This window comes from Belonocnema kinseyi, chromosome 6 (assembly GCF_010883055.1).
Source record: "Belonocnema kinseyi isolate 2016_QV_RU_SX_M_011 chromosome 6, B_treatae_v1, whole genome shotgun sequence".
NCBI lineage: Eukaryota > Metazoa > Arthropoda > Insecta > Hymenoptera > Cynipidae > Belonocnema > Belonocnema kinseyi.
Window position 1 is genome coordinate 107875120 of NC_046662.1, and position 22157 is coordinate 107897276.

The window sequence follows — 22157 nt, forward strand, 5'->3', positions numbered from 1 at the left end:
AATTGGATTATTTGTCAGAGAAAGGTTGTCGATAAAAGAGTAAGTCTTTAAAAATGTTTTGTAACATGGCTCCGAATAGGAAGGTCGTTTAGATAATAATGCGAAAGATGCAAACGAAGCATCACCACCAATAAAAGCTAGACGAGACGAAAATGATAGTCCTGGTGGACCACCTGCGATAGTTACTCAAGAAATACGATCTAGGTTATTAGTGAGAGAAAATCCTTCTGACAGTGTTAGGACAAACTCTTTGAGTTCAGATCAAAGTGGCGAGGGTTGGAATGATTTGCAAAGACATGAGACTCAGGTCTGGGACTCCCCCTCTTTTCCTTTATTACCGTTAAATCTTATTTCTGGACCCGAGAAAATTTCGCGAATAGTCAAAGATATGATACCGGAATTTACAGGAAAGAATATGTCAATTAAGTTATTTATGAAATATTGTGAGGCTGTTATTGGTATGAGCGATCCTCACGATGCACCTTACTTAACTATGATGGTTTTGAATAAAATTACCGGCGAAGCGCGTTATCATATTCAAGATAAAAGCGATTTGGAACTTAAGGACATCTTAAAAACTCTGGAACGTAATTATGCTCAGGAAGAAGATTTAAGTCAAATTTTGCAGACTTTAGCTAACGTTAAAAGGAAACAGGATGAGCCAATTCAAGAATATGGGGCTCGCGTTATTCAAATTTTCAATAAATTAACTTGTCAAGTAATGGAAAACACCCCCGGAAGAGGTATGGGCCGTTTTGAAGCGTATAAAAAGACCGTGGTTGACAATTTTTACGCAGATTAGATTTCAGCATTTATATGGCCATTCATGATAAAGAAATTAGCACTTTAGATGATGGTATTACTTAGCCATTAAAACCGATCAAAAAGTGAAAAGTTGGGGAAGAGTTCATAGATCTCTGTCTGGCTCTATTCCATCTACCTCATCGGGATCTAATTAAAAGACTAAAATAGGGCAAGATACATTAAAGAGAGTAGCTCATATGCGACTAAAGGATGATTCTAAGCCCGTACGAAATTTAGAGTCTGTGCAGTATTATAATTGTAAAGAATTTGTACATTATAAGCGAAACTTTCCAAAGAAGATTAAAAGAAACGTAAAGGACAAAGAGAGTACACATTGTAGTTATTGTTATCAAAATAACCATTCTATAGAAAATTGTAACATTAAAAGAAGGCATGAAAGGGAACGGTCTAAGTTTAGGCAAAAATCAAATATGAGTCATTTAAACTTCGAGGCGGGTTGTCTGACGAGAGGCCAGACGACTCCAAGTATAAGCCCCTCTTAACCCAGCGCATCATCCTCTCACATGGACAGCTTAATGAGTTCGGTCCAAACGCGACAGTAGAATTGGATAATTTTTCTTTTTCAAAAAGTAAGGTAATCTTTTTAATTGATACTGGCGCTGGAGTGAACTTAATTAAAGAAAATGTGGTGAGTCCCACAGTTCAGATAAATAAAAAGCAAATAATTCATTTGGTTGGAATAGACCCCAAAAATGGTTTCCATTATCGGTGAGATCACCCTAACGGACCGAAGGAACCGAATGGAGCCTTTAGAAAGTACCCGTAAGAACCCCATTAGATCCCTATTCTGTTCCTTTAAAAAAAAAAACTGAAGAAAACAGTAAGATCAACATTTAAACTCTTGAAATTCGGATTCTACATTAAATTTTCTATTGGAAACTCACGGAGTGATCGCAAAACTTTTTTTTTTGCAGCGGTAAGAAGTTTAAAAATTATATAACATCTATAACGCCTGTTGACTGCTACTTAAAGGTGATGCGTTGGACGTGTAGCAGTCAACAGGTTTTATACTTCTTATATTTTTTTTTAACTTTTTACTGTTGCAAAAAAAACTATTGCGATTATTCCGTGACCTTCTATAAGGAATTTTAACGAATACTTTGTAGAGGCTCCATTCGGTTCCTTCAGACCGCCAGGACAGGTTGATCATAAAGGGTCCCAAAGCTTCTTTCCACGTTGTGTCAGAATCATTTCTCATTCCACAAGAAGGTATCCTTGGTATTCCTTTCACCAAAAACACAACGTTATTGTTAATTTTGAAAGTGATTGTCTCCAAATAGGGAATATTAATTTTCCGTTTGCCTCCCATAAGACAATCAGTTTACCTGCAAGAACAAAGAAATTAGTAACAATTCGATTAAAAGATACTAAATTAAAAGATGGTTTACTTACGTAGAATTCAGTGCGGTTCTGGAATTTTTTCTGGTGAGTCTTTGATTTTGAATGAAAACGAAACTGCTAAAATCTTCTTTATAAATTAAAATAATCAGCAAATAAATTTAACAATGCCACTAGTTGAGCTAGAAGAATATTTTTAAATTGAGTCTGAGAATCGTAAACTTTCGGCTGATGAAAGAAGACAGGGTTCTAGATTTGCTGAAATTTTGAAAATTGTAAATCTCTCTGATTTAAATGATGAAGAGAAAGAAAGTCTCTTCCCAATATTTTTGGATTACTCTCAGCAATTTCATCTTCCTAATAACAAATTGGGATCAACTAATGTTGTTGCCCATAAAATTGTCACTTCTGATCATAAACCGGTAAACAAGAAAAATGATCGTCATCCACCTATTTATAAAAAAGTGATCATGGAAAAAACTAAAAAATATCTAAATTAAAACTAAAAACAACTAAAGAATATCTTCGAGATGGAATAATTCGACCATCAGTATCCCCATATAATTCTCCTGTTTGGGTCGTTCACAAAAAACCAGATCCTCATGGTAATAAACAATAGGGAATGATGGTTGATTATCGTGGATTAAACGAAAAGACCATTAGTGATTCTTACCCTTTACCGCAAATAACAGAGATATTAGATCAATTAGGAGGAGATAAATATTTCTGTGTTATGGATTTAGCATCAGTTTTGCATCAAATACACATGGATCCCGAATCCAAAGCAAAAACTGCTTTTTCTACTCCATTCGCTCATTTCGAGTTCAATAGAATGCCATTTGGACTTTAAAATGGCCCTACTACCTTTCAAAGGGTAATGGACCAAGTTCTTACTGGTTTACAAGCAATTGATCTATTTGTTTATACGGATGACATTGTCATCTATGCCTCTTCACTTATTGATCACAGTCAAAAATTAAAAGCTCTTAGGTCGTTTAAGAACATCGGGATTATCTTTGAACCCTGAAAAGTGTTATTTCTTAAAAAAAGAAACAGTATATTTGGGACATATTATCACCCAAGAAGGGGTGAAACCAGATCCTCGAAAAGTAGAAGCTGTAAAGAATTTTCCTATGCCAAGAGGAAAGAAACATGTTAAACAATTCTTGGGGCTTGTAGGTTACTTTAGGAGATTTATTCCAGATTTCGCTAAAGTGGCTAAATCCACTGAATGATAGAGGCCCTTTATTATCTACTTTGGATTCCTTAGATGCAAAGCTGATAGCTGTTGTGGAACTTCCAGCTTCTGATAACGAGATTGAACCAGAAGAGTTGCGACTCCAGTTGCGTATAGCCTATTAGGGACCCCGTTATCGGTCTGCGACAATGCACCACAGCATTTTGGTTCAGATTCGTGGGGATGGAAACGCGCTAACCCCGGTAGTTTAGGTGGTCCTTTGAAAGATAAGGATACCAAACCGGAGTCGAGAGATTCAACTATCAGTGATGATAGCCTTATGGTTTCACCTGGTGAAGACCTTAACGACCCAGTTAAGATACCTAAATCGGCTCAAAATGGTTTAGCTCAGGTGCCCAAAAAGCAGAAGCCCTTGATGTCCACACCATCATCGATTTTGAGTGGGTTGTGGGGTGCGGGCGTAGGTAGAGTTGAGCCGCGGTAATATTCTCCGTAATTTCAGCAGGAAAATCACAGTCCGTACCGGCAACGTTTCTTTTGTTACCGCTCACGTTGCGACGCCATCTGTATGTTAAAATGTGAATTTCAAAATACACCGTATTTCACGAGAAAATTGGTGCATTCGTTGATTATCTTCCATATCCTTACTCGTCTTTATTGTTAGTACTTTAATAAAAAAATAAAATAAAATGTTTTTTTTGCAAATAATAGTATTGAATTTTTATTCGTATCATATATCTACATAGAATGTTTTCCTGAAACCACCCTCTTATCTTAACGTTATCTATTATTACAGTAAATTTCGTATTGGCCAATATATTTCCAAAATATTTAGAAAAATATAATGTGCCACCCTTAGATATGTTCAAGAAATGTTTTTCATAGACTTTTTTATATAATATACCCACGCGTAATTGCTGTCCACTCAATTTGCAAAGTGTAAAGATTTAAAAGGAACAAACTTTTTGCAAAAAATAATGTAAACATACATTTTTAAGCAGAACCAAGTCCCACCATAGAGGTTAAGGAACACTTTTAAACGTGAAAGTTTTCCCACAAGTTATTTAATGTGACAAATATTTAAAGAAATTATATTAAATAAACGTAAAAACAATGAGCAATTCAAATTTAGTATTAATTTTTTTTTTAATTTCGTTACCATTCGTTACCGGAGAATTTCCTCTACTTTACCGGAAATTTCTACCGTTATCCGTAATTTCAGGTAACGACCCAACACTAGATATTGGACTAAATTCTTCTGCCGTAAAGATGCAAAGTGAATTGTGCGCTTTGCAGGAGATGGAGATGCTGTACTTGAAAAGATTCCTGCATTGGTCATCTCAGACGCGTGTGTATCATGCAGTAATGACAAAATTTATATGGGAAAAGGCCATATTGCTCATTTTGTCTCAGTCGATGGTTCGATGATGTCTGAAACTAATAAAAAATTATTGAATCATAATCTCTTCCGAGTTGAAGATTTCTTAGGAAGTAATCCTCAATTAGGTGAAGTAGTAGTCTTCACCCGAAACAATAGGTATATTTTTTCTTTGATTGTGAGGTATAAGCATGATGATCAGCTTTTCTTTAATCACATATCTAGTGCAATTATTGCATTAAAAAAACAATGAACACTCTTAATGTCAAGAGCGTGGAGATTTCAAAGACGGGAACAATCTGGATCAGATCTCTTGGCTCTCGATTGAGCAAATGTTTCGGCAGTATTTTGTCGGGTCTGAATTATTAGTTGTCATCTGCTCCGGTGAAATAATTATTTCACCACGTCATGAAAGAGATGACATAATCAAAGGATTTCATGAGTCTGCTGTAAGTGGACATAAAGGTTCTCAAAATGTTATTGGACGCTTAGATCTCAATATTATTATGGGATAATATGAAGGAAGACTTTAGAAGAATCGTTGGTTCATGTAAAAATTGTTTGAGAAATAAATTCGTTAGAAGGAAAACTCGTCAACCAATGTTGATAACTAACGATCCCAAAGAACCATTTGAAAAGATTCAAATTCGATTCAAATTCGATTTGCAGTTTTCTCTTACAGTGTGAATGTTTACGAGGCAACAGGCTTTGCTCCATTCGCTCTAGTTTATGGTAGAGATGGTAATCTTCCGACAAGCTTCTCTCCCAATCCGCCTGATAAGACGTATACGATGCATTAGCAGGAACTCTTTCTGAGGCTTGACTATGTGCACTCGTTGGCTCACGAAAGACTCCTAAAAGCAAAAGAAAAGTATAAGAAATACTATGATAGGAAAGGTAATACTAAGCACTTCAAGGTTGGGAGTCAGGTACATTTGGAAATAAATTAAAGGGAAAACAAAAAGTTTTCACCATATTATGATGGGCCATATGTTTTAGAAGAGTTAACAGGTGACCGTAATGCTCTTATTAGGATTAGCCCTGTAAAGAATAAAATTATCCATTTAGATAAGTTGAGATTTAGTTCATATCCATGCATGGAAAATTAAGATTAAAATGACAAACTGATTTGGAGTTTTGTCATTGTAAAATCTAAAAAACTTGAGAAATAAAAATTATTCTTTCAAGAGTAATTTTGAAATTAAGACAATTTTAAAAACTATAAACGATAAGAGTAGTGTATAAATTAAAAATAAAATTTGAATACAAAAATAGTATGTACATAACAATCACAATGAAATTTAAAAAATTAAAAATATGCAACTTAGGTGAATAGTAACATTCGTCGAAACGTCGGCTTTAGAAATCCTAATTCTTTTCTTCTAGAGTTTGTATACATATGAATGACATTTTTCACGAGAAATTTTAAAAGGAGGTGAGATATCTAAAAGCTGTTAAGCGTCAGTATGAAATACTCCACATTTGTGCACAGGCCACAATGCGAAATTTTTTACATTGTATTTTAAAAACTATTATATCAAATTCCTATTACAATTTCTTTTTGTGTGTACCTTAGTTTGGCACTGCTTATTCCGATATTGCAAAATAATGTTCACATTTTATTTTTCTAGATCCTAATAGGACCCTGTTGTGGTTGCTTAATACTTTTCCCTTTTTTAAGTAAATATATATATATATATATATATATATATTAAATTATATCAAATACTGTAATTCAAACCCATCATAAACTACAATCATAAAGTAAAGCTGAACATTTTTTTTTTTAATTTGACATTAAAAAAGGTTCTCAAAGCACCTTTGACGATTACATTCTCATTGCCATAATCGCGCTTCGCGCCCTACTACTAGATTATACAGGTTCTAATTTTTAAAAATGCGGGCTTATCAAAAAATTCGGCTGAAATAGTTTTAAAATATATTTGGTATCTAGTGAAAATTTTGGGGACCTTCAGGAGTGTATCAAATGCAGACTTGAAATAATTTATTCTCTTTTTTGAAAATTTTCAAATTTTTAAAAGTATATAACTTTTCTAATTTGCATCAAAATGAAAATTTTTTCAGTTAACATTACATACAGACATACTGACATACAGACATAAATACATACAGACAGACACCGATGAAATTTTATAGTTTTCGGATTCTGTGAGTGCCGAAACGTAAAGATCCGTTAAAACCAGAGATTGAAAATTTGGACGATTACATTAGATTCTCAGGAATGAGAATGTAAAAAAGTGGAATGTGAATTGTATGTATGATTGGTTATACCTGTAATTAGTTATTGTATATATAAGTAGTTGCTTACCATTTTCATGCAGTAATAATCAATTTGTACATTCTTAGAATTGTTGGTAAACATCAGCCCCCTGCCTCGACCGTGTATGTGTATGTAGTAGAAGTTCTCTTACGATCCGGAGGGGAAATGTCGGTCAAACTAAGCCAACAGATGGCACCACAAAAAGTAGGTCTGTCTTTTTCATTGAATTGGATTAAGAAAAAGCAAGAATAATAAAAAACTTAATGCTGTTTGCAAATAAACGAAAAAGAATATATGAAAAAATAAGAGGAACTATTACTAATTATTTCAAAAAAGAAAAAGTCAGGAAAATATGTAGTTTAATATGAATAAAATTTAATTTTGAGATACATTTTGAAAGCAGTTCGAACTTAATATTTTTGTGATTTATTTTGCTCATATTATTGATTTTATTATTTGTTAACGTTAAACAAAATTATTTATTGTTGAAATTATTAATGTAGCTAATAAAAAAATTAATAATATTTAAGACCTCAATGACAAAAATATTTAAAACATATACATGATCAGAAGAATTAATCAAAAATATATTACTTATATCCAATATAAATATAATAATAATTAGAATATGTAAGGCTACAATATAAGTTACGAAGTAAAGAATCTTTGTTCCTTTAAAATCTTAAAATTTTCAAGTTTTGCAGGAAATATTTTTAAGAAGTAGTGGTAATTGTAATTAAAATGTTTGAGGGAATTATTTTGAAAAAAGTCAATCACACGTATGATAAATGAGAAAATGGATTTAATATAATGTATATATTTATTTAAATTGAACCAAACATCATATGTACATTTATACAGTTCAATAATTTATTTGTTTCTTAATCTTGAAAGCTTTTTTCTCACTGCACTCAGCCCCTAATAATTTTATTTAAAAAATTTAATTTAAAGGAGATTTTGAATTAAATAGTTAATTATATTATGCAAACCTTATTTATAAAATAAACTGACTATAAGCTATTAAAATGTATAAACAACCGTACTGTACTCATGACGTACTTCAGGTATTCCTTAAAATAATAAATATTTAATAATATTTGATAAAATATAACAATTTAAATTTTTCTAAACAAATTAGATAAGCAAATTTAAAATGTTTGCCCTTTCGCATAGAAAATTTTTTTTTCACTGGAAATGTTTCAAGCTACTGGACGAATGACTGATAGTCACATAAATATTAGAAGAGTTAACAATAACCACTGTTATTAACAATTCTTGTGACAAAATATTTATGCTTAAGATTTTATCAAATATAAATTTTCTTTGATGGCCAAGACGGTGGGTTATTGTTAAAAGATTTTGTACTGAGTGAATCTTAGCATGCAGTGTTATGATTCATTTCCAATATATTACGATTAAAACACCGAATTTTTCCGAGTGATACTGCCAACACTGGGACATTTTTTATGTAAATTGTTTATAAACATGTAAGTTGTTACATTCCACTAAATATGATCACGAGATATGTAACGAGAATTATTCATAAAAATGGTTATTGTTAACTTCTCACATATCTTTGTGACTAGCAGTTATTCGCCCAACAGCTTGAAATATTTCCAGTGTAAAAAAAAAATTCTATGCGAAAGGACCAAAATTTTGAATTTCTTTATCTAATGTATTTACAAAAGTTTAAATTGTTATATTTTATCAAATATTATTATATATTCATTGTTTCAGGAAACACCTGAAGTCTTCCTGGCGCTTGAAGGAAATAATAATTTGAAAAATCTCAAATTATAATATTTTGCCACAAGAATTCTTTATAACAATAGTTATTATAAGCTTTTAAATTATTTTTGTTATTAAATTTAATTCCTACATTAATGTACAAATAAATGGAGTGATAAACAAATTATTTGTATTTTATGAGTCCCTAAACATTCATTTTAGACAATATAAAGTTTTCCTGATCAGTTACCAAAGCGTAAAAAATTGTTGTGTACAAAATTTCAGTTTTTCCATGCTTTGAGTAGAAAAGTTATTTATAAACAAATAGAGAAGACAAAAGTTCGGAGCGTCTAGCTGAAAGAAAGAAGTGAATTTCCTCCTACTGTCCGTCATGAGTACGGTACGTTTGTTTAAAGGGTTTAATAGTTTATAGTCTGTTCATTTTAGAAATGAAGTTTGCAATAATATAATTAACTATTTAATTCAAAATCTCCTTTAAATAAAAAATTTTTAATAAAATTATTAGGGGTTGAATGCAGTGAGAAAAAAGCTTTCAAGATTAAGCAACAAATAAATGATTGCACTTTATAAATGTATATATGATATTCATTTCAATTTAAATAAATATGTACATTATATTAAATAATATTAAATCCACTTTCTCACTTATTAGTCTTTTCATTAACTTTTTACCAAATTATTCCCTCAATATACAATATCCGCCATATATTTTTTATTAATTCTTCTGATCATGTATATGTTTTCAATATTTTGGTCATTGAGGTCTTTAATATTTTCATTGACTTTTTTCCAAATGATTCCCTCAAACATTTTAATTACAATTATCACTACTTTTTAAAAATATTTCCTTCAAAACTTGAAATTTTTGAGATTTTAAAGGAACAAAGATTCTTTACTTCGCAACTTAAGTTGTAGTCTTACATATTCTAATTATTATTATATTTATATTGGTTATAAGTAATATATTTTTCATTAATTCTTCTGATCATGTATATGTTTTAAATATTTTTGTCATTGAGGTCTTATGTAAATATTATTAATTTTTTCATTAGCTACATTGATAATATGAACAATAAATAATTTTGTTTAACTTTAAAAAATAATAAAATCAGTAATGTGAGCAAAATAAATCACAAAAATATGAAGTTCAAACTGCTTTCAAAATGTATCTCAAAATTAAATTTTATTCATATTAAACTACATATTTTCATGACTTTTTCTTTTTTAAGTAATTAGTAATAGTAAGACTTATTTTTTCATCTATTTTTTTTATTTATTCGTAAAAAGCATCAAGTTCTTAATTATTTTTTCTTTTTCTTAATGCAATTCAATGAAAAAGACAGACCTACTTTTTGTGGCGCCATCTGTTGGATTAGTTTAACCGACAATTCCCCTCCGGATCGTAAGAAAACAGAAAAGTGGGGGCGATGCATGGGGCTGGTAAAAATGCTTTAAGTGCTGTAGCTTAATTCATTGGTTGCCCATTATCTGCAGACCCAGGTAAGCTAAACAAATTTTTTAAACTATTTTATAATAAATAAAAGTACCCAGGAATAAAGAACCCATTGAAAAGACGATTCTGTGAATTGCGTATCTGTCATTTGCAGATTCACAAAGTTAAAACTGAATCGGTTTGCGACTATGTGGATCCGTCATTTTCTCAAGCAGCTTTGAATCTGCCATGTATTGCAATGACCATTTTAAGAAAGTTAATATTGAATCGGTTTCCTTCTCTTTGAATGAGACCTACTTTTTTGTGGTTAAGCTACCATATTTCACACGATTTTAAAAATTTATAAATCATTGAAAGATTCAATGAAATCATGCGCATGACTACTAGATTCCTTTTGCCATTTCAGTTATAGATGTTGTATAGGATTTTGCGGCATATAAGTTAGTCAAAAAAATAATAACGACTAAAAGTCTTTGAAAAACGAATCGGCGATAATCTGGAATTCCAGTCACAAATACGCAATTCAGACGCCTTCCTAACCTATGGTGAATGGATTTTTGTTTCCTGGGTAATTATAAATTGATCATTTTTATGCAATATAATGTGTACATCATTGAATACTTATCTGATAATGAAACTCCAGAATAAATTTTAAATACTGCCAAAGATCCCCGGTCCTGGTAATTCTGGAAGAATCAATTTTTTATTTATTAAATATATAATGAAAAAAAAATTAAAGTTAACATTAAAATTATTTCATTTACTATTTTTACTACCTTCAATCTTGATAAATATGATCACGTAAATTAAATTATTAAATTTTAATTAAAAAATGTTTCGCGGGTAATATAACCTTCAAATTAGAGATTTTCTTTGCACCGAGTATAATAATTTTAATTTTGAAAAAGTAAATTGGTGAAAATTAAATTGAAATTTTTTACATTTTGTAAATATTATTTGAGCAATGAGTAGTGTAAATTCTTTTTGTTAATACAAAGAATTTAAAAAAAATTTGGGTAGTGAGGGCTTGCGCATGTCAGTCTCGAATTGAAGTTATGCAAGTCAAAACAATTTTAAAAACAAGAGAAAACAAAACCAATTTTAAAATTGAGAAGGAAACTTATGAATTATTTTTTTAAAATATTAAGAATTTTGAGAGTTGGTTATTCAAATTTTTACCTGTAATTGATATTCCGATGAAACTACATACAAATTTTCTTTCTCTAAACTTATTTTTAATTTCGAATTAGTTTAAGGTTCATCATTTTCTTTTCTCTTAATTTTAGTTTGCCGCATTTCATTTCTCTTAATTGAATATTTGAAAACAGATTTTCTCATTCTCTTTTTATGATTGGTTTAAGAAAATAAAAAATGTATAAGCATTTATCCATAAGTAAAGTCACATATCTTTTGGGTCAAAAGGTCATAAAATCGGAGTTAAGTAAACATTTCAAAAGATTTATTGGAAATTAGAGCAGCCTTTTAATTAGACGGGGAGGTGTAATTATATGGATTTTCGGGTCCTAGAGCCCTCAAAAGATATACGTTTAGTTGCACAAAGTGTACCTCGAAAGTTAGTATCGACTAGCGAGATATCGTTTTGATATATCGATTGATCGGTATGTGTTCAAATTGAAATTAGAATTTAAAGTTTACCTTATAACTGTAACGTAGAAATTATAGAATAAGACCAATTTAGAAGAAATATTCATTATTTTAATACTCCCTTTCTCTATCTCTCTCTCTCTCAGTCCTGAAATAATAGGAAGAATAAGAATTACAAATTAATTCGATATCAGGGAAATACTTATAGACTACGACACAATAGGCAATAGGTTGGATTCTTAGAATTCCTAGAGATGAGTCACAGAGCTATTTTTAGTATCAAATCGTGCCTTAAAACGAATTTTGACAGGAAATGGTATTATAAACATCCTGTCACAGTTTGAACTTTGGACCGAAATTGTTTGGATATTTGAATCAACGAATTGGTCATATTACGTTTTAAATCTAATAGGCGGAGCCATGCGACCTAATTTCTTATTTGTAAACTGACTGTTAAATTCAATGATGTCAGCGATTTGATTAGCTGAAGAGGAAAAGTGGGAGATTACTCCGCCAAAAACAGAGTTTGTAAAAAGGCGCGCACAACAGAAAAACGCCAGATTTTTGTATCTCCGAAACCGCATATTTAATACTAAATCTGCGTCACTTGATAGTGTATAATTGAGTTTTTTTGGACTTGGAAACTTTGTGTTGTGTTTAAACTTAGTCAATTTATTTGAATTGTTGTTAAATAATAAACTATTATAAGTTAGATTAATTGTTAAACGCGAAACAGGACTCCGCGATATAAACAATTATAAACAAATGTGTTTTGTGACTTTGAGACAATGATGGTGGAAATTCATCTTTAATAAATTGTGAATCATCAACTGTTAAATTAAGTGTTTTTATTTCAAATAATTTTCTTTAAATGCTTTTCGTTTCAACGCATCAACGGTAACAACGATCCCGTTCAGATGTCCAATCAGAGAGCAGTGAATTGTCGATAGAAAAGCTAGGCGAAATTTAGGCATTACAGTACGTCATTATTTATCTGGGATGCGTGGTGCATGGAGAATAGACACAACGAAACCAAAGTAATGTAACGAAAAATGAGCACAGATGCACGACAGGTTGCAGTGTATGCTAAAGTTATATAATTATATTCCCTATGAATACATAGTAAACGTCCTTACTGTATATTTATATATTCAATAAATAAATATATAAGTATAATGAAATAGAGGCTAACTAGAGGGACACTCTGCACTGATCGGAAAGAAATCGGAAAGAAGTAGGAGAAAGGGACATTCGGAAAGAATTGGAAAGATTCGCGGGACAGCTCGACGTTCGGAAAGAAACGGAAATAAAGTTCACATAGCCCTTTCCAAATCTCTTTCTGAACTCTTTTCGAATTCCGTTCGAAACCTTTCTGAATCTTTCCGAAGCGGCCTTTCCGATTCTTTTCTTCTTTCCGGCAGGGTACGGCCACATTTCTTGATCAGCTTTGAGTACTTTTGTGATTAGCTGTTTATTTTTTAATCACATAATTTTAACGTAGTGGACCATTTAATGAAATTATTAAAGAACTTTTAGATGCAATCAATTAAATTTATTTCTTCTTTATTTATTAACTTTTTACAATGATTTAATTACATTTTACATGTAATTACTTTTAACTAATGAAAAGAATTACACATTTCCAATTAATTACAATCACTTTTTGCAACGAAAGTATTAAAAAAAATACTCGAGATTGCTTAAGACAAGATTTTTTTATAAACAATTAATATTAAAATTGTTTGTACATTGATAAAACAATTAAGATAACATTTTTAATCAAATAGAATCACTTTTTTGCCACAAAAGTACTGAAAAAGTAATAAAAAGTGGTTAAGACGAGATAATGTTCTAAACAATTATTATTAAAAATAATTTTTTATTGATAAAAAATAAAGATCACATTTTTAAGCAATTTCAATCACTTTTTTGCCACAAAAGTACTCAAAACTACTCAAAAGTGGCTAAGATAAGATATTATAAACAATTATTTTGAAATACTAGTTTATTGATCAAAAAAAGATCACATTTTCAATCAATTAGAATCACTTTTTGACACAAAAGTATTAAGAAAGTACTCAAAAGTAGTTGAGATAAGATATTGTTATACACAATTATTATTAAAAATTATTTGTTGATTGATAAAAATATACATTACATTTTCAATCAGTTAAATCACTTTTTTGCAACAAAAGTACTACGAAAGTACTCATAATAGGTTAAGACAAGATATTGTAATAAACAATAATTTTTGTTATCACTGACAAAAGACGTATTATGCATTAACAATGAATTGTACACACTTATTTGGGAAAACAATGTCGAAATATGGCCGGAGTTCTTCTTTCCAGTACGCTCAGGTATCCCTATGCAGGAAGAGTGCACTTTCCAAGGTCATATCTCCTGACCTATTAGGGTAGGACACTTTTTTGAACTTACGCTAAATTAACTCTACTTTTATTTATTTTATAGGAACTTTGTCGTGAGACTCGCAGGAAACGAGGTTTTTTCGAAAAACAAGTTTTCCGTTTTTGGTTAAAAATACCAAAAAAATGGAATTTTTGAAACTCGCAATTCCCAAACTAATAGGTCTAAAAGACTTTTTTTTTAAATATATGCAGATTTTTGTATACTCTATTTGATCTTCTGGCATCATCAACGCAAACTAAACCTAACACGATTTATTTTGAAAACACTAAACTCCACTTTTTTGTCCCTAAAAACCGGCAAAAATGGTCAACTTTTACGGTCATAACTTATTAGCTACACTGTTGCGTCGCAACACAGTTTAGAATTTAAGTTTTCATGCTCGTTTTAACCGTTTCAGGGTCAAATTTTTCGGTCACAGAGGAAACGCGCGAATTTGGTCTAATGTTGTCGCCATTTTTGGATCCGCCATCATGAATTTTGCAATTTTGGCATCAGAATTAATTACAATTATATTATTAATTACAATTAATTACACATGCGTTACAATTTATACTTTTTTCAGAGAACACTTCCATTTTTGACAGATTTAAACATTTTTTTGAAATAACTGGCGTGCCGAAACTTTTGATAAAAATATATGTTGTGACATAACATATCAAATATTTTTTAAAAATGTCAAATCTTTACGAATTTTGGTTTGAGTATAGCCGAATTTATTCGAATAAAAACGCGTTTTTTTAATTTTGATTTTTTATAACTACGTAATAATAAACAATCCTTCATAATCTTTTTAAATAATTACGTAGCATGGATCACTAAGAGTCTGAGAATAAAGGAAAACATGCTAAAAAATGTAAACTGTACTTAGCATTTTTTTTTAAATACAAGAGAACAGGTGTTACATACACAGGGTCGACACGCTGGGGCTTACATATATGGCGATCTGAATTCTACCCGAGTTGCACAACAGCAGGGGAGAAGCCTTTATACAGGGGTATTTTCATATTTCGCGCCTTTAAAATTGCATTCGGATCGGCCATTCGTTCAAGTCCGTACATCTTCGGATCAAGTTTATCATAGTTTCCATGGTTGCCTTCGAAACTTCAAATGGATACAAGTGTCAAAATGTATAGGTTATGTTATGTAGTAATTACAAATAATAAAAGTGTTTCATTAATAATGAAGTGAGACTTTTGGACTGAGAAGTAAACGTCAATTTTCTTCTGTGCCAATAACATTATGGAATGGCTGCTGAGTGACGAATACTACAAAATGTTAATAATATTTTGCGCTTTTAGTGGGCGAAGAGTGAATTGTGTTTAACCCTTATTTGCGGCATAAAAAAGTTATGTTATGAATAGACAGGATTTGTTTTGAATAAAGTGAATAAAATATTGCATGTAAAAATTTTTAATTGACATTACCTACAATTACTTACAGCGATTTGCGTAAAATGCTGAATCCGAGCATAACCTCGAAATAATGACAGATCGGCCCGGCATGTTAATTATACTTTCGATTGATTATTCTTTACCAAAGAAATGTTTTGTGGTTTTGTATGTTTATTACTGACAATGTCGGCAGTAATAATTTAAACAATCATTACTTATTAATAACTTTAATAAGTGATACATTATTTCTAAAATTAATAACTGATTTCTATTTTTTTTACTGATCGATAAAAGATAAATTTACATAAGGAAATGCAGATGGATTTGGTGCATTTCAGCTGGTTCATATCAATAAGCATTATTGGAAAACAGTTATCTTTAGACTTTATCCCAATACTGAGAATTTATCAGCATAAAATTAATTCTGAGTCATTGTGATGATATAGCTGTATCAAAAAGATATCTCGAAGTAATTTAACTTGCATGCATTTTAATTAAAAAGATATTTAGGTTTATTTTGTATTTTAAAGCATGTTTTCTCTGGACTTCTTCATAAAATTTTATTTGATCAGCCACTAAAATAAGTTAGAGACTCGTTGGTGATAGGATTGTTTCAAAAATTTATCTAGACAAGATAATTTATCCCAGAATTGTTGTTCCGTTTTTTTTATAAATTATTTTATTTTCGAGATTGCTATCTCTGGATCTGATTTCCAAACTGGCATTTGATCAGCCTTTAGAATTTATTCTAATTTATTTTTATGATATAAGTGTATCAAAAAGACATCTCGAGATAATTTATCTTGCCTGAATTTTTATTAATAAAATATTTAGGGATTTTTTTGTATTTTAGAAAATGTTTTCCCTGGACCTCATCTTAAAATTTGGTTTGACCAAACACTAAAATAAATTAAAGACTCGTTGGTGATAAGATTGTATCAGAAATAAATCTAGACATACTATACTATTTTAGACAGAGTAGATTTGAATTACACTAAAAGATTTTTATTTTCTGATAAGCTACCAGTAATGTATGAATTTAATATTAAGATCTGATAAAATAGATAATTATAGCAATATTTCTGGCCGAAAATATCGCTTCTGTATTTATTTCTGCTACACTCCTATTATCAACGAGTCTCTAATTTATTTTAGTGGCTGATCAAACAAAGTTTTGAGATGAAGTTCAGGGAAAGCGTTTTCCGAAATACAAAAAAAATTGTTAAAATAATTTTTTAAATTATTACTTCCGACACTGTCAGTAATAAACATACAAAACCACAAAACATTTCTTTGGTAAAGAATAATCAATCAAAAGTGTAATAAATATGCAGGGCCGATCTGTTATTATTTCGAGGTTATGGTCGGATTCACCTATTTACCCAAATCGCTGTAAGTAATTGTAGGTAATGTCAATTAAAAATCTTTGCATATAATATTTTATTCACTTTATCCAAAACAATTCCTGTCTATTCATAACATAACTTTTTTATTCCAGAAATAAGCGTTAAACACAATTCACTCTTCGCCCACTAAAAGCGCACAATATTATTACCACTTTATAGTATTTGTCACTCAACAGCCATTCCATAATGTTATTGGCACAGAAGAAAATTGACGTTTACTTCTCAGTCCATAAGTCGCACTTCATTATTAATGAAACACTTTTATTGTTTGTAATTACTAAATAGCATAACCTATATTTTTTGACTCTTTTATCTATTTGAAGTTTCGAACGCAACCATGGAAACTATGATAAGCTTGGTCCGAAGATGCACGGACTTGACCGAATGGCTGATCCGAATGTAATTTAAAGGCGCGAAATATGAAAATGCTCCTGTACAATGGCTTTTTCCCTGCTGTTATGCAATTTGGGTAGCAATCAAGTTCGCCATGTAGGTAAGCCCCAGCGTGTCTACCCTGTATGTACCACTGCCCCGGAAAGGGTTAAACGTCTGCCGGAACGTGGAAGAGAAAAGACGCGGGCGAAGAGTAGGAGCGAGCATGCGCAGGCGGTGGGGATCGACCTTGGCGACGCATGTAACATGCTGACATCTACCTTCTGGTGGCTCCTTGTCTGATTTGTGGGTTCAGTATGAATTGTGAACCATTTATATGGAACCGGGAAAATTTAAATTGATAAAAATAAATCATGAAAAATTTAATTGCAGTATAAAAGTCATATATATATTTTTTTTCAATCACGTTAGGCTACGTCCGTATTAAAAAAATTCAAAAAGATCTAAAAGAAATTAACCTTGATGCAGGTCGACGAATACCTACTCTGAGTGTCCTGGCGGACCGAAGGAACCGAATGGAGCCTCTACAAAGTACCCGTAAAGACCCCATTGGAACCCCATTCGTTTCCTTTTTTAAAAACTCGAAAAAAAACAGCAAAATCTACTTTTAAATTGTTGAAATTCGGATTCTACGTTAAAATTCCCTATAGAAGGTCACGGAATAATCGCAAAAGTTTTTTTTGTAACGGTAAAAAGTTTAAAAAAATATAAGACGTATAACGCCTGTTGACTGCTATTCAAACGCATCGCCTGTAAGTAGCAGCCAACAGAAGTTATACGTCTTATTTTTTTAAAAACTTTTTATCGTTGCAAAAAAAAACTATTGCGATTATTCCGTGACCTTCTATACAAAATTTTAACGCAGAATTCGAATTTCAACAATTTAAAAATCGATTTTGCTGCTTTTTCGAGTTTTTAAAAAAGGAACCAAATGGGGACCCGATAGGGTCTTTACGGTTACTTTGTAGAGGCTCCATTTGGTTCCTTCGGTCCGCTAGGGAGAATCAAGAGTTTTTCTTTCCTCATGCTCTCGTTCGCCGTGTCGCGATCTTTTTAAACTCCCTCTTCGCTCACACTAATCTTTTCCCTTTTTCACTCACACATGCAGGTCTTCACTCTTTCACCCAATCATAGCACATCATTAACAAACATAAACATGCGTCGTTCCCACTCCTTTTAATGATTCACAAATCAAGCCCCTCTAGTTCTCCATGGTTGAGCCGTGTTGATCTCACCATCTCAATATCAATTCTGAGAAACCCAAGGCACAAACCGTTCAAACCGTATTAAGTCCGTGCGGGATCAATGTTTGCTAATGTTTATGAGAGTTTTTTATCGGTAAAGACAATTATGGTTAGCAAATGTTGTATGGTGAAGTGTTCCAAACGTACCAATAGAGATGTTGGGACGAGTTTTTACCGTCTTCCGGCTGTAGTTACAGTGAATAATAGGAAATACCAGAAGCTGATTGAAGGATCCACTTGCCTGATTGTGGATAAAGCTTGTGCTCTTTCTGTGGAAAGATAAAATGCTTGGTTAAGGGCTTTAAACCAGTTTATCAGCGTTAAGTAATAAACGAATTATAGTTGAGAATGTATTAAAATGACGTATAACCTTTAATTTCAAAAATCTTTCAAATAGTTCATAAAGCGGAGAAAAATAGTGACATTGTTGATCATAACAAATTTTAGGAGAATAATCTAAGGTTTTGGAAGAATAAAATAATGAAATCTGTAATCGTTAATTCAATATTAGTTATTTATTTTCTTTTGGTTCAATTTTTTTTAGGCAAAAGTTGTATAATTTTCATTCAATATATTTTTTTAACTGCATCCTTTTCCGCAAATAAAGAAAAAATTTCTTTTAGAGATACAGCTTACATATTCAATTCAATATTCTTATAGAAAAAAAGATCACGAAATTAGTCAATTAGCTGTATTAAACATTTTTATCAGATCTGCTCAAGAATACGATTTTCACACACCTGTTCATCAATAGATAATAGTTTCTAGTATCTGGGCATGGCAGAATACTTAATTCTCGATCATCATAATTTATCATTAGTATACTTATAATTAAAATTAGTTTATCGATGTAAAAGAGTGGTTCATTAAGGTAAAAAGTTTGAATAAAGAAGAGGCGAACATTTTTTTTAGGTTAAAAATTAATTTTTTGCTCTCACATTAATTAATCATAAAATTTCACTAACAACAACACGGAGTCCTATGCAAAACTACTGTATTAGCCGGTTTTGTGTGAACTCCAGTGTCACCGCCATTTTGTCTGAGGTCACAACTTGACAGGTCTATCTTGGGAACTTTTTAAACTGCGTTAGCGTCGCGCCGACAACCCGATTCGCCACTGATAGGGTGCTTTTATGCCTCTACAAGCGGAGGTGCGTTCCAAGGGACCACTCGGGTGCACTCGGAGCCGTTCCATGACGTTGGGTGAGCGATGGGCTTCACTCGGGTGAACCGTTCAGTGATCACTCGGGTGAAGAGTGGGGGGTCACTCGACGGGTCACTGTTTGTAATAACAATGACCTCGTTACTGAAGCAGCAATTAAAATCTTCTTGTCCTGTTCTTGCATTTTTTAAACTTTTGTGTAACGTAACCTCAATTATCTTTCACCAAACATACACCCGACGCACAATCGAAACCATTCATTCTATCGTTCTCCTTCCACTTCACTCTAGTAAACTCCGCCCACTTCTTTACTTCACCCACCAATTCACCCGGGTGGTCGCCTGGAACGCACCCCATGCAGAAAACCCATTAGAGTGAAAGAGATAGACCATTCTCTACCTCTCTCACTCTTATGGGTTTTCTGCATGCAGGCTGCCTGCTTGCAGAGGCATTAAAGCATCCTTAGCGCGCTAATTTTGAATTATGTAAATATTTAGATTTAATATTTATAATAAATAATGATTGAAAATTGCCCAAATACAATTTTCGTAATCCTAACATAAGATTTTGGAATGAGAGATACAAAAATTTCGATCTGAATGAAAAAGAGGTTATGAATTCTAATTTAGAGAAATAAATAATTTTTGTTTGTCTCAATAATTAATCTCTTCTCTGTCAAGTTTTAAAATTAAATTTAGGTTTCTTTTCGACAATTTTACTTAAAATAAAAATACTAAAATTACCAAAAATGAATTAAGAATAATTCACTGCTGCACTGATAAATTTTATATCATAAATTTTTTTAATAAGTAGAAGAAAACTTGAATTACAATTACTAATTATTAATTGTATACATATTATAAAATATATAATATTATATACAAATAATCAAATCATATTTATACTATTAAAATTAAAACTTCTTATTACATTTCATTAACATTTTGAATCATTTAAAATGCTAAATTAAAGGAATTTTTTGTCTGACGTCAGAATTATTAACGTTTTTTGCATGAAAATCGCATTATTTTTTCATCTGTTACTTCAAAATTTTTATTTAGGCTTGAGGAATGACTTCGGAAGCTTTTTCCAATCATTATCTATCATAAATATTAAATCTGAATATGTATCTAATTCAAAATCAGCGCGATAACAGTGAGCAATCAAGTTGTCGGCGCGACACAAGCGCAGTTTAAAAAGTTACCAAGATTAGGGACACTGTTTTCGATTTATAATTGATGGTCAGCATGGTTAAATTTTAGAAAACTTTACAAAGAGTGGGCCTATATCACTCTAAACGAGAAATAGAACGCTAAAGATGCGACAAGGTGATAGATTTTTCTAAAAATAACCGCGAAACGAAATATGTCACACGTAGAAGGGAGTAACATAGCCTAAAATTAACCTAGAAAAGAAATACATGACAACACGTATGACTCCGGGAAGGGGAAAACACAAATATAAATCAATTATTATAAGCGCAAAACAAGAAATAGAATGCTAATGAGGCGAGAAAGTGAAAAAATTGTGTAATAAACAACCTCGAAGAGAAATACATCCCACGTAGAAGGGACAAACATAGCCTTATATTAACCTTAAAAACAAGTATCAGAACACGCGTGACTGTGTGAGGTGAACAAACAAAAATATAAATAAATATAAGCAAAGAAAGACTCCAGGAAGTCAATTTGGCACTTCGTGACGCGTTACATGCTAGGTTCATAGAAATATTAAAAATGGACTTTTTCGCTATTTTCTTAGTCACGGTAAACTTCTCGACATTTGGCCAAATAATGTTCGATATACATTAATGGGAACTATGAACTTTTATGCTGTACTCGCCACGGTATTTGTGTATTTACCGCTCCCACTTCAAAATACACATCGGCAACGTCGCACTACAAACGGTGCTCCATTTTCCATTCTATTCCGGTCGAAGCAATTTAGAGCGGTGCTCGAGAATACCGATAGCGTTCTAAAACATCGCTCTAAAATTGTAGTATTCTAAAATAGTAGATCGATACTCGAGAATAACACCCCTGCGAAACTGTGTAGGTTACACGCTTGTCATATGCAAACAGAAAATGTATCTTCCTCTCATTCTACCATGTGACGATGACATGCATTTATCGCACTCTAGATTTTCTCTGCTTTTCCGTTGGGCGGGAAATCTAAAGTGAGACAAATGCAAGGCATTGTCACATGGTAGAGTGAGAGGAAGAATTAGTACTCTTCAAAAACATTCAATATTATGTTTAGTTAATAAAATGCGTATTTTAAAATATTTTCTGGGGAAAAAATAAT

At 31.6% G+C, this 22157-nt stretch overlaps 1 protein-coding gene and 1 long non-coding RNA gene across 2 annotated transcripts; both read right to left on the bottom strand.

Annotated features, from left to right (window-relative positions):
• Positions 1–4126: 4126 nt before the first annotated feature.
• On the bottom strand, positions 4127–7148 carry LOC117174651. The gene is made up of 3 exons (XR_004467333.1): positions 7069–7148; positions 5420–5593; positions 4127–4798 (listed from the first exon to the last, which is right to left on the bottom strand). It is a non-coding gene; the product is annotated as an uncharacterized LOC117174651 (long non-coding RNA).
• Positions 7149–10832: 3684 nt separating this feature from the next.
• LOC117175540 lies at positions 10833–21452 on the bottom strand. The gene is made up of 4 exons (XM_033365248.1): positions 21395–21452; positions 18839–18960; positions 11879–11975; positions 10833–10908 (listed from the first exon to the last, which is right to left on the bottom strand). Exons 1-4 carry the CDS (start codon positions 21409–21411, stop codon positions 10833–10835), a joined length of 312 nt encoding a protein of 103 aa, XP_033221139.1. The 5' UTR covers positions 21412–21452.
• Between the last annotated feature and the right edge of the window lie 705 nt (positions 21453–22157).

Coding starts and splice junctions, on each gene's coding strand:
- LOC117175540 (XM_033365248.1), bottom strand. Junction 11,976..18,838: donor TCGTCCCAACATCTCTATTG/GTACGTTTGGAA, acceptor CTATTATTTCAG/GACTGAGAGAGAGAGAGATA. Junction 10,909..11,878: donor TTCTACGTTACAGTTATAAG/GTAAACTTTAAA, acceptor TGATTCTTCCAG/AATTACCAGGACCGGGGATC.